At 48.0% G+C, this 12,500-nt stretch overlaps 1 protein-coding gene across 2 annotated transcripts in view; it reads right to left on the bottom strand.

Moving 5' to 3' along the window:
- plod3 (procollagen-lysine, 2-oxoglutarate 5-dioxygenase 3) overlaps positions 1 to 12,500 on the bottom strand; it is a 38,097-nt gene that overhangs the window by 17,860 nt on the left and 7,737 nt on the right. For both annotated transcript variants that reach the window (XM_035994291.1, XM_031321482.2), the window contains exons 6-18: positions 12,338 to 12,401; positions 11,930 to 12,027; positions 11,601 to 11,702; positions 11,259 to 11,390; positions 10,772 to 10,893; positions 10,301 to 10,405; positions 9,845 to 9,970; positions 9,452 to 9,593; positions 8,948 to 9,061; positions 8,698 to 8,769; positions 5,780 to 5,884; positions 5,494 to 5,640; positions 3,057 to 3,182 (exon numbers count right to left, since the gene is read on the bottom strand). In XM_035994291.1, coding sequence (XP_035850184.1) covers positions 3,057 to 3,182; positions 5,494 to 5,640; positions 5,780 to 5,884; positions 8,698 to 8,769; positions 8,948 to 9,061; positions 9,452 to 9,593; positions 9,845 to 9,970; positions 10,301 to 10,405; positions 10,772 to 10,893; positions 11,259 to 11,390; positions 11,601 to 11,702; positions 11,930 to 12,027; positions 12,338 to 12,401 — 1,455 coding nt within the window. The remainder of the gene's footprint in view (positions 1 to 3,056; positions 3,183 to 5,493; positions 5,641 to 5,779; positions 5,885 to 8,697; positions 8,770 to 8,947; positions 9,062 to 9,451; positions 9,594 to 9,844; positions 9,971 to 10,300; positions 10,406 to 10,771; positions 10,894 to 11,258; positions 11,391 to 11,600; positions 11,703 to 11,929; positions 12,028 to 12,337; positions 12,402 to 12,500) is intronic.

Below are 12,500 nucleotides of genomic sequence, written 5' to 3'. Positions count from 1 at the left end.
ACGCCCTGCTGTGCCCTACTATCACATGAACTACTACGACTACCATTGTGATCACTGTTTCACTATCTTTATTATGACTATTATTGCCACCATTCACCACTCCCCCAACTGGTGCCGTCAGACACCGCCTACCAAGAGTCTGGGTCTGTCCCAGGTTTCTTCCTAACAAAAAAGGGAGTTTTTCCTCGCCACTGTCGCAATAGCTACTGCTAATGCTTGCTCTTGAGGCAACCACTGTAATAGTTGGGGCTTCGTAAACTACAGAGTTTGGTCTAGACCTACTCTATCTGTAAAGTGTCTCGAGATAACTCTTGTTATGATTTGATACTATAAATAAAATTGAATTGAATTGACAGGGACTACTTCACAACATCCCTAAATCTCCTGACATTATGATGTAACTGAGGTTAACTCTCCTGACATTATGATATAACTGAGGTTAACTCTCCTGACATTATGACTGTAACTGAGGTTAACGCTCCTGACATTACGACTGTAACTGAGGTTAACTCTCCTGACATTATGATATAACTGAGGTTAACTCTCCTGACATTACGACTGTAACTGAGGTTAACTCTCCTGACATTACGACTGTAACTGAGGTTAACTCTCCTGACATTATGATATAACTGAGGTTAACTCTCCTGACATTATGATATAACTGAGGTTAACTCTCCTGACATTATGATATAACTGAGGTTAACTCTCCTGACATTACGACTGTAACTGAGGTTAACTCTCCTGACATTATGATATAACTGAGGTTAACTCCATCCATCCATCTTCGTCCGCTTATCCGGTCTCGGGTCGCGGGGGTAGCAGCTCCAGCAGGGGACCCCAAACTTCCCTTTCCCGAGCCACATTAACCAGCTCCGACTGGGGGATCCCAAGGCGTTCCCAGGCCAGGTTGGAGATATAATCCCTCCACCTAGTCCTGGGTCTTCCCCGAGGCCTCCTCCCAGCTGGACGTGCCTGGAACACCTCCCTAGGGAGGCGCCCAGGGGGCATCCTTACCAGATGCCCGAACCACCTCAACTGGCTCCTTTCGACGCGAAGGAGCAGCGGCTCTACTCCGAGCTCCTCACTGATGACTGAGCTTCTCACCCTATCTCTAAGGGAGACGCCAGCCACCCTCCTGAGGAAACCCATTTCGGCCGCTTGTACCCTGGATCTCGTTCTTTCGGTCATGACCCAACCTTCATGACCATAGGTGAGGGTAGGAACGAAAACTGACCGGTAGATCGAGAGCTTTGCCTTCTGGCTCAGCTCTCTTTTCGTCACAACGGTGCGATAAATAGAATGTAATACCGCACCCGCTGCGCCGATTCTCCGACCAATCTCCCGCTCCATTGTTCCCTCACTCGCGAACAAGACCCCAAGGTACTTGAACTCCTTCACTTGGGGTAAGGACTCATTCCCTACCTGGAGAAGGCACTCCATCGGTTTCCTGCTGAGAACCATGGCCTCCGATTTAGAGGTGCTGATCCTCATCCCAGCCGCTTCACACTCGGCTGCGAACCGATCCAGTGAGTGCTGAAGGTCACAGGGCGATGATGCCATCAGGACCACATCATCTGCAAAAAGCAGCGATGAGATCTCCAGCCCACCGAACTGCAACCCCTCTCCACCCCGACTACGCCTTGATATCCTGTCCATAAATACTACAAACAGGATTGGTGACAAAGCGCAGCCCTGGCGGAGGCCAAATCTCACCTGAAACGAGTCCGACTTACTGCCGAGAACCCGGACACAGCTCTCGCTTTGGTTGTACAGAGATTGGATGGCCCTGAGAAGGGACCCCCTCACCCTATACTCCCGCAGCACCTCCCACAGTATCTCCCGGGGGACCCGGTCATAGGCCTTCTCCAGATCCACAAAGCACATGTAGACCGGTTGGGCATACTCCCAGGCTCCCTCCAGGATCCTTGCGAGAATAAAGATCTGGTCGGTTGTTCCACGACCAGGACGGAATCCGCATTGTTCCTCTTCAACCTGAGGTTCGACTATCGACCGAACCCTCCTTTCCAGCACCTTGGAGAAGACTTTACCAGGGAGGCTGAGAAGTGTGATACCCCTGTAATTGGCACACACCCTCTGGTCCCCCTTTTTGAAAAGGGGAACCACCACCCCGGTCTGCCACTCCTTAGGCACCGTCCCAGACTTCCACGCAATGTTGAAGAGGCGTGTCAACCAAGACAACCCCTCCACACCCAGAGCTTTAAGCATTTCTGGACGGATCTCATCAATCCCTGGGGCTTTGCCACTGTGGAGTTGTTTAACTACCTCAGCAACTTCCACCAGGGAAATTGACGACAATTCCCCATCATCCTCCAGCTCTGCCTCTACCATAGAGGGCGTATTAGTCGGATTTAGGAGTTCCTCAAAGTGCTCCTTCCACCGCCCTATTACCTCCTCAGTTGAGGTCAACAGCGTCCCATCCTTACTGTACACAGCTTGGATGGTTCCCCGCTTCCCCCTCCTGAGGTGGCGAACGGTTTTCCAGAAGCACCTTGGTGCCGACCGAAAGTCCTTCTCCATGTCTTCTCCGAACTTTTCCCACACCCGCTGCTTTGCCTCTTTCACGGCAGAGGCTGCAGCCCTTCGGGCCCTTCGGTACCTTGCCATTGCCTCCGGAGTCCTCTGGGATAACATATCCCGGAAAGACTCCTTCTTCAGTCGGACGGCTTCCCTGACCACCGGTGTCCACCACGGTGTTCGTGGGTTGCCGCCCCTTGAGGCACCTAAGACCCTAAGACCACAGCTCCTCGCCGCAGCTTCAGCAATGGAAACTTTGAACATTGTCCACTCGGGTTCAATGCCCCCAGGTTAACTCTCCTGACATTATGACTGTAACTGAGGTTAACTCTCCTGACATTATGATGTTATGAAGTCTGTGTGTATCTGTGCGGTAGGCTGCTGATCTGTGTGTGAGCCTGTAGACCTGTCACCTCTTCACACAGGATCTGGATCTTATATGTTTTCTTGCGATGCCTTTTAGATCCAAATAAAAGAATTTAAATGTGTGTGTGTGTGTGTGTGTGTGTGTGTGTGTGTACCTCGTAGTCGACCCCCTTGCTGTTGAGGGCGATGTTGATGGTGAAGGTGGAGGAGTCGTGATGCGGTCGCAGAGACGGCTGCTCATCAGGACGGTAACGCACCACAAAGTTCATGATGGCCTGAGCCTGAACACACACATACACACACACACACACACACACACACACACACACACACAAATATTACATTTTTTTTTAACTTGAAACATTAGAACTAGTGACAGTGTGGAGCCTACTAGTGACAGTGTGGAGCCCACTAGTGACAGTGTGTAGTCCACTAGTGACAGTGTTTAGCCCTCTAGTGACAGTGTGTAGCCCTCTAGTGACAGTGTGGAGCCCTCTAGTGACAGTGTGTAGCCCTCTAGTGACAGTGTTTAGCCCACTAGTGACAGTGTGTAGCCCTCTAGTGACAGTGTGTAGCCCTCTAGTGACAGTGTGGAGCCCTCTAGTGACAGTGTGTAGCCCACTAGTGACAGTGTGGAGCCCTCTCTAGTGACAGTGTGGAGCCCTCTAGTGACAGTGTGGAGCCCTCTAGTGACAGTGTGGAGCCCTCTAGTGACAGTGTTTAGCCCACTAGTGACAGTGTGTAGCCCACTAGTGACAGTGTGGAGCCCACTAGTGACAGTGTTTAGCCCACTAGTGACAGTGTGGAGCCCACTAGTGACAGTGTGGAGCCCACTAGTGACAGTGTGGAGCCCTCTAGTGACAGTGTGGAGCCCTCTAGTGACAGTGTGGAGCCCTCTAGTGACAGTGTGTAGCCCACTAGTGACAGTGTGTAGCCCTCTAGTGACAGTGTTTAGCCCACTAGTGACAGTGTGTAGCCCTCTAGTGACAGTGTGTAGCCCTCTAGTGACAGTGTTTAGCCCACTAGTGACAGTGTGTAGCCCTCTAGTGACAGTGTTTAGCCCACTAGTGACAGTGTGTAGCCCTCTAGTGACAGTGTGGAGCCCACTAGTGACAGTGTGGAGCCCACTAGTGACAGTGTGTAGCCCTCTAGTGACAGTGTTTAGCCCACTAGTGACAGTGTGGAGCCCACTAGTGACAGTGTGGAGCCCACTAGTGACAGTGTTTAGCCCTCTAGTGACAGTGTGGAGCCCTCTAGTGACAGTGTGGAGCCCACTAGTGACAGTGTTTAGCCCTCTAGTGACAGTGTGGAGCCTACTAGTGACAGTGTGTAGCCCACTAGTGACAGTGTTTAGCTCACTAGTGACAGTGTTTAGCTCACTAGTGACAGTGTTTAGCTCACTAGTGACAGTGTGGAGCCCACTAGTGACAGTGTTTAGCCTACTAGTGACAGTGTGTAGCCCACTAGTGACAGTGTGTAGCCCACTAGTGACAGTGTTTAGCTCACTAGTGACAGTGTTTAGCTCACTAGTGACAGTGTTTAGCTCACTAGTGACAGTGTGGAGCCCACTAGTGACAGTGTGTAGCTCACTAGTGACAGTGTGGAGCTCACTAGTGACAGTGTGTAGCCCACTAGTGACAGTGTGTAGCTCACTAGTGACAGTGTGGAGCTCACTAGTGACAGTGTGGAGCTCACTAGTGACAGTGTGTAGCTCACTAGTGACAGTGTTTAGCTCACTAGTGACATTGTGGAGCCCACTAGTGACAGTGTGGAGCTCACTAGTGACAGTGTGGAGCCCACTAGTGACAGTGTGGAGCTCACTAGTGACAGTGTGGAGCCCTCTAGTGACAGTGTGGAGCCCTCTAGTGACAGTGTGGAGCTCACTAGTGACATTGTGGAGCCCACTAGTGACAGTGTTTAGCTCACTAGTGACATTGTGGAGCCCACTAGTGACAGTGTGGAGCTCAGTAGTGACAGTGTGGAGCCCACTAGTGACAGTGTGGAGCTCACTAGTGACAGTGTGGAGCTCACTAGTGACAGTGTGGAGCTCACTAGTGACAGTGTGGAGCCCATTAGTGACAGTGTGGAGCTCACTAGTGACATTGTGGAGCCCACTAGTGACAGTGTTTAGCTCACTAGTGACAGTGTGGAGCCCTCTAGTGACAGTGTGGAGCTCACTAGTGACAGTGTTTAGCTCACTAGTGACAGTGTGGAGCCCTCTAGTGACAGTGTGGAGCTCACTAGTGACAGTGTTTAGCTCACTAGTGACAGTGTGGAGCCCTCTAGTGACAGTGTGGAGCTCACTAGTGACATTGTGGAGCCCACTAGTGACAGTGTTTAGCTCACTAGTGACAGTGTGGAGCCCTCTAGTGACAGTGTGGAGCTCACTAGTGACAGTGTGGAGCTCACTAGTGACAGTGTGGAGCCCACTAGTGACAGTGTGGAGCCCTCTAGTGACAGTGTGGAGCTCACTAGTGACAGTGTGGAGCCCTCTAGTGACAGTGTGGAGCTCACTAGTGACAGTGTGGAGCTCACTAGTGACAGTGTGGAGCTCACTAGTGACAGTGTGGAGCCCACTAGTGGGGCCTGTACCTTGGGATAGTAGCCTGGGTAGAGTTTCTCGGTAACAGGAACTATGTACTCTTTGAGGAACTTGAGCCACTCCTTCTCAAATCCAATCTGGACCATGTGGATATCAACGGTGGGGACGTTTTCATAACCCCCAGCCAGACGCTCGTCCTGAACACACACACACACACAGAAAACGCTCAGAACTCAAAGATGCAAAACGACCTCACAAAGATACAAAATGACTGACCCTTCTCCCTTGCCTCCCTCCCCCCGTCTGTCTGACCCAATCAGACGGTTAGTGGGTTACCTTGTGCGAGCCTCCGGACCACTCGCCGTGATGCTCCATGGTCTCCACCAGATGATCACACATCTTCTCAGAGAAGGCCGGAAACCAGTACACATCTGGACAGGGCTGGGAGACACACAGTGGTGTCAGCATTTGCTTGTAACGTTGGTATTTTTCAACCTGGACTCCATGTTCTCATGTGTTTAAGTGTCTGATGGGACAACAAGCTCTGAAACTGGTCCAGTATTAAACAAGAAACAAGCTGTAATGTATCCCTACAGGACTAATGTTCACCCACCAGACTCCATGTAAATAATCAGTACTTTTAGCATGGTAAAACACACTTCATTCAAAGTGGACAGAAACTAAATCAAACTACCAAAAGCCGTCTTGGTTCGTCTTTTTTTTAAATAAACCCTTAATTCACACATTTACATGTGGAGATATGCTGGCTCTATACACGCTAAAAGTCCTGATTATTTACATGGAGTCTGGTGGAAATATGCTGGCTCTATACACGCTAAAAGTCCTGATTATTTACATGGAGTCTGGTGGAAATATGCTGGCTCTATACACGCTAAAAGTCCTGATTATTTTCATGGAGTCTGGTGGGTTTGGTGATGGTGTTCTATACACGCTAAAAGTCCTGATTATTTACATGGAGTCTGGTGGAAATATGCTGGCTCTATACACACTAAAAGTCCTGATTATTTACATGGAGTCTGGTGGAAATATGCTGGCTCTATACACGCTAAAAGTCCTGATTATTTTCATGGAGTCTGGTGGGTTTGGTGATGGTGTTCTATACACGCTAAAAGTCCTGATTATTTACATGGAGTCTGGTGGAAATATGCTGGCTCTATACACACTAAAAGTCCTGATTATTTACATGGAGTCTGGTGGAAATATGCTGGCTCTATACACACTAAAAGTCCTGATTATTTACATGGAGTCTGGTGGAAATATGCTGGCTCTACAGTGCCTGACAAAAGTCTTGTCGCTTATCTAAGTTGTAGGAACAACAAATAATAACTTGACTTGTAGTTGATCAATTGGAATCAGAAATGGTTTATATGAAAGGCAAAGGCTTCTGGATTATGCTTATTATACCAAAATAAAGGTTTGTATCATTCATTGAGTTTTATCATTGAATTAGGACAGAAAGGTCAGATTTGGCTTGGACAAAAGTCTTGTCACATACAAAAATACAGTAATGTACGGTAGAAATTATACTTTATTGTGAATACACAAACATGCTACAATAACATCAGAGCATACGTAAAGTCATGGTGCCTTGGGAAAAAGAAAATGAGCTTGGAGGACTACATCCATACGTCTCGGCAATGACTCAAATAACGTATTGATGAAGTCATCTGGAATAGCAAAGAAAGTCTTGCAGGACTCCCAGAGTTCATCAAGATTCGTTGGTTTCATCTTCCAAGCCTCCTCCTTTATCTTACCCCAGACAAGCTCAATAATGTTCATGTCTGGTGACTGGGCTGGCCAATCCTGGAGCACCTTGACCTTCTTCGCTTTCAGGAACTTTGATGTGGAGGCTGAAGTATGACAAGGAGCGCCATCCTGCTGAAGAATTTGCCCTCTCTTGTGGTTTGGAATGTAATGGGCAGCAGTAATTTGTTGATACTTCAGGCTGTTGATGTTGCCATCCACTCTGCAGATCTCTCGCACACCCCCATACTGCATGTAACCCCAAACCATGATTTTTCCTCCACCAAACTTGACTGTTTTCTGGGTGAATCTTGGGTCCATGCAGGTTCCAACAGGTCTTCTGCAGTATTTGCAGCAATTGGGATGCAGTTCAATGGATGATTCATCAGAAAAATCAACCTTCTGCCACTTTTCCACTGTCCATCCTTTCACCAAGCTGTGGGCCTTTGCTAATGCAACACACTTTTTTAGTTGTCTTCTGTTTAATGCTGGTTTGTGAGCACTAATTCGGCCATGGAGACCACTGCGTGAGAGAATTCGACAAACTGTTGTTATAGATACAGGGGTTTCTGGTGGCCAGCCCAGAAAAAGGGCTGGCCCCAGACTGTCGAGGCAACAAACGGTCCTCTCGAACAGTTGTCTTATGGGGTCTGTCTGACCTGGACTTGTCATGAACTTCACCAGTTTCTTCAAATCTTTTTCTTATCCTTTGCACTTGACGTTTGGATACATTGAAGATGTCTGCCACCTCAGCAGCAGACTTGGTCTTCAGGCTCTTGATGATCAGCACTTTGGTCTGTGGTTGAATCTTTGGCATGTTGTGAGAGGTCAGGTTGCACTTCACATGAAGGTCTGGTGTGCTGGAGTTCTTTTTATACACACCCAGGAATGTGTTAATTACAGTATTTGTCACAGGTGAAGCTCTAATCTGTGATTGGTTGAATCATATAAAGACACGACAAGACTTTTGTCCAAGCCAAATCTGACCTTTCTGTCCTAATTCAATGATAAAACTCAATGAATGATACAAACCTTTATTTTGGTATAATAAGCATAATCCAGAAGCCTTTGCCTTTCATATAAACCATTTCTGATTCCAATTGATCAACTACAAGTCAAGTTATTATTTGTTGTTCCTACAACTTAGATAAGCGACAAGACTTTTGTCAGGCACTGTATACACGCTAAAAGTCCTGATTATTTACATGAAGTCTGGTGGAAATATGCTGGCTCTATACCCGCTAAAAGTCCTGATTATTTACATGGAGTTTGGTGGGTTTGGTGATGGTGATTTCGGGGCTGTTGTAAAAGGATCTTACTCTTTAACTAAAAGGTCTATCTCTGTAGGGATCCATCCCATAATGTTGTCAGACTCTTAGAATAATAATCTGAGTCTGTCAGCAGCAACAACAGAACTTTTAGTGGAAAGTTGAAACGGGGAGCAGGAGAGACAGATCAGTGACGTTGGCAGTAGTTTTGGGTTTCGTTACCTGCTCCACAAAACTCTTCCCGTCTTCAAAGATCTTGGAGTAGTTCTCGCTGACGTACTTCTCCTTCCAGTCCTTCAAAATAAAATACACACACATACACTCAGCCTGTGTTCATTCAGTGTACCCATTATTTATGCTAGTGTGTGTGTGTGTGTGTGTGTGTGTGTGTCTCTGTGTGTGTGTCTGTGTGTCTCTTTGCGTGTGTGTCTGTGTGTGTCTGTGTGTGTGTGTGTGTGTGTGTGTGTCTGACCACAGGGTTGTCAAAGATCTGCCACATGTCCGGGTGGAGCCTGGATGTGTTGAAGTTGGACGACGCCACCAGACGGCCAAACTCATCGCGGTTGGACACGAACATGAAGACTCCCTGAGGACAGAAAACGGTCCATAGAGGTCAAATCAATCATCAAAACATCAGAGAACAGTCACGCAATTAAGGTTCTACATCCAACTACCTTAAAGGTACAATATGTAAAATAGTTACTGGAATAAATCAAAAAATGGCCCTAATGTGTCATCAGATATTAAGGAAACATGCTAAGTTGAAACAATATCTTTTCTGACAACCATCACAAATATGCTGCCTCTATACACGCTAAAAGTCCTGATTTTTTACATGGAGTCTGGTGGAGTTTGGTGATGGTGGCTCTGGGACTATGAGTGAGGGTGGGAGTGTCCTGTGTGTGTGTGTGTGTGTGTGTGTGTGTGTGTGTGTGTGTGTGTGTGTGTGTGTGTGTGTGTGTAAGTGTCCTGTTACCTGGTCTCTGATGCTCCTACAGAACACCATGTCGGCGTCCATGGTCTGGTCCACGAACAGGCTGGCCTGCGACAGTTTGGACCGCAGCACGCTGCCTTTGATCAGGTAGGCCTGGGTGATGTAGGGCACGTTCCATAGGCCGCTAACACACACACACACACACACACACACACACACACACAGAGACACAAACAGACACACACAGGCATACACAAACACGTAAACATTTCTACTTGACCAAATTTTCATGTCTGTCTGTCTGTGTGCGTGTGTTTGTTTGTCTGTGTGTGTGTGTGTGTGTGTGTGTGTGTGTGTGTGTGTGTGTGTGTGTGTGTGTGTGTGTGTGTGTGTCTGTCTGTGTGTGTGTGTGTGTGTTAGTGTGCGTGTCCTTACATCCTCTTGGCCTGGACGATCTCGATGTAGTCCTCAGATCTGGAGTAAAACCCCTCTGGACTCAGAGCGCCCCAGAAGTTACTCCACAGCTTCCCGTGTCGGGACAACATGGGCGCTATCACCGCCCTGAGACACACACACACACACACACACACACACACACACACACACACACACACACACACACACACACACACACACACACACACACACACACTTATACTTACATACTGTATATATACTCATATTTACACAAACATTAAACTCTCTGTAATATCATTAAGACTCAATATTACGAGACAAAAATGAAGAATATTATGGACAGAAAGGGTTGTAATATTTCAAGAATAAAAGTCGTAATAATTTAATTTAAAAAGGTTGAGTAAAGTCACAGTATTTGGAACAATAGAAGGCCATACATAATTGTTAAATGAGGGAGCTAGTGTTGGTACGTACTTGTTCTCCTCGATGAGGATCCTCAGAGTGTCTGGGTTGGTCAGGGCCACGTCAGAGTCAATGCTGAAGTAGTAGTCACAGCCTGGATCCTTCTTACACACCTCTCTACACACACACACACACACACACACACACACACACACAATGAAATGTTATTTTTTATTTAGTCAGTTAGTTGACTGGGAGAGGTAAGTCCTTTAACAGTTAAAATGTGTTTCGGTCTTTACTCACAAAGCCCTAGTAATGTGTGTGTGGTTGTGTGTGTGTCTCTCTATCTGTGTGTGTGTGTGTGTGTGTGTGTGTCTCTCTCTCTGTGTGTGTGTGTGTGTGTGTGTGTGTGTGTGTGTGTGTGTGTGTGTGTGTGTGTGTGTGTGTGTGTGTGTGTGTGTGTGTGTGTGTGTCTGTGTGTGTGTGTGTGTGTGTGTGTGTCTCTCTGTGTCTGTGTGTGTGTGTGTGTGTGTCTCCACTCACACAGCCATGGCTCTGGCTTTGTTCTCCGGCAGGTTCTCCTCTGGTCCGACCAGCAGAGCGTCGGGGAACAGCGCCCGGTGGCGTTCCCAGAACCTCTGGACGTGGCGCTCGTGGTACACCACCTGACCACAGGAGAACAACCAATCACATCACACGCTCAGTACCGGCCTACCTGACCACAGGAGGACAACCAATCACATCACACGCTCAGTACCGGCCTACCTGACTACAGCTAGCTGGGTCAACCAATCACATCACACGCTCAGTACCAGCCTACCTGACCACAGCTAGCTGGGTCAACCAATCACATCACACGCTCAGTACCAGCCTACCTGACCACAGCTAGCTGGGTCAACCAATCACATCACACGCTCAGTACCAGCCTACCTGACCACAGCTAGCTGGGTCAAACTGTATCCAGGTCTTGATCCTTTACTGGTGTGTGTGTGTGTGTGTGTGTGTGTATATGTGTTTGTGTGTGTCGTACGTTGTTGTGGATGAAGAGGCGGAGCCTGGATGGCGGGTAGTTGAGGGTCGTCAGTCGCTCCAAGAACTCGTCCATGAAGGGAGTTGCATGTTCAATGAACACGGAGACGTACACCAGAGGCATCTCCTCGTCCTACACACACACACACACACACACACAGACAGACACACACACACACACACACACACACACAGACAGACACATAGCTGTTGTAACTATAGTCTTGTCAGGTAGTATCTGTGTGATTTCCGCCCCTGATTAAATCAACTGAAAGCCGAGCAGTAACTCGAGCTGTGTGATATGTGTGTGTGTGTGTGTGTGTGTGTGTGTGTGTGAGCGTACCGGCGCGTCATTGAGGAGGAGCAGATCGTCGTCACAGATCCCACAGCCGTTCTCAAACGTCCACGCCGACGGCACGTAGTTCCCCAGGTAGTTCAGCTGCAGCTGCACACACACACACACACAGACGCACACACACACACAGACGCACACACACACACAGACGCACACACACACACAGCGTCACTGAAATCAACAGCTACACCAGCAGCACTCACACACACACATTTAAAAAGTCCCTGTTCCCGGGACACAGTCAGAACTGAAAGGACTGTACTAAACGCACATCGCCTCTTAAAGGGTACCTACCGTGTGTGTGATTGGTCGCTTACCTTGGTGGGGCCGTTGCCATGGATAATGACAGGAAGTGTGTCGTAGGCAACGTTCCTGGCTCTGACCTTTGCCCTCTCAAACTTCAAGACGACTTCATCTGACAGACAGACAGACAGACAGGCGTAAACACACAGCTGGGATGAATGACTTCATATTATATTAAAGGAAAAACTCCACATAAAGTCCTTATGATTCAAGAAATAACTTCAAATAGAAAGGAATGTTTCTCACTCTCTGTGTGTCTCTGTGTGTCTCTGTGAGTGTGTGTGTGTCTCTGTGTATGTATGTGTGTGTCTGTGTGTCTGTGTGTGTGTGTGTGTGTGTGTGTGTGTGTGTGTGTGCGTCTCTGTGTGTGTGTGTGTGTGTGTGTGTGTGTGTGTGTGTGTGTGTGTGTGTGTGTGTCTCACCAACAGCTCCGTTGAGATTCTGGAAGATTTGGGAGCGATGGTCCAGAGTCATGTTGAACTTTGTCTGAAGAGACGAGAGACACACACACACACACACACACACACACACACACACACACACACACACACACACACACACACACACACACACACACACACACAC

The sequence above is a fragment of the Sander lucioperca genome, chromosome 17 (genome assembly GCF_008315115.2).
Source record: "Sander lucioperca isolate FBNREF2018 chromosome 17, SLUC_FBN_1.2, whole genome shotgun sequence".
Lineage (NCBI taxonomy): Eukaryota > Metazoa > Chordata > Actinopteri > Perciformes > Percidae > Sander > Sander lucioperca.
This window is presented reverse-complemented; position numbering and strand designations above follow the sequence as displayed.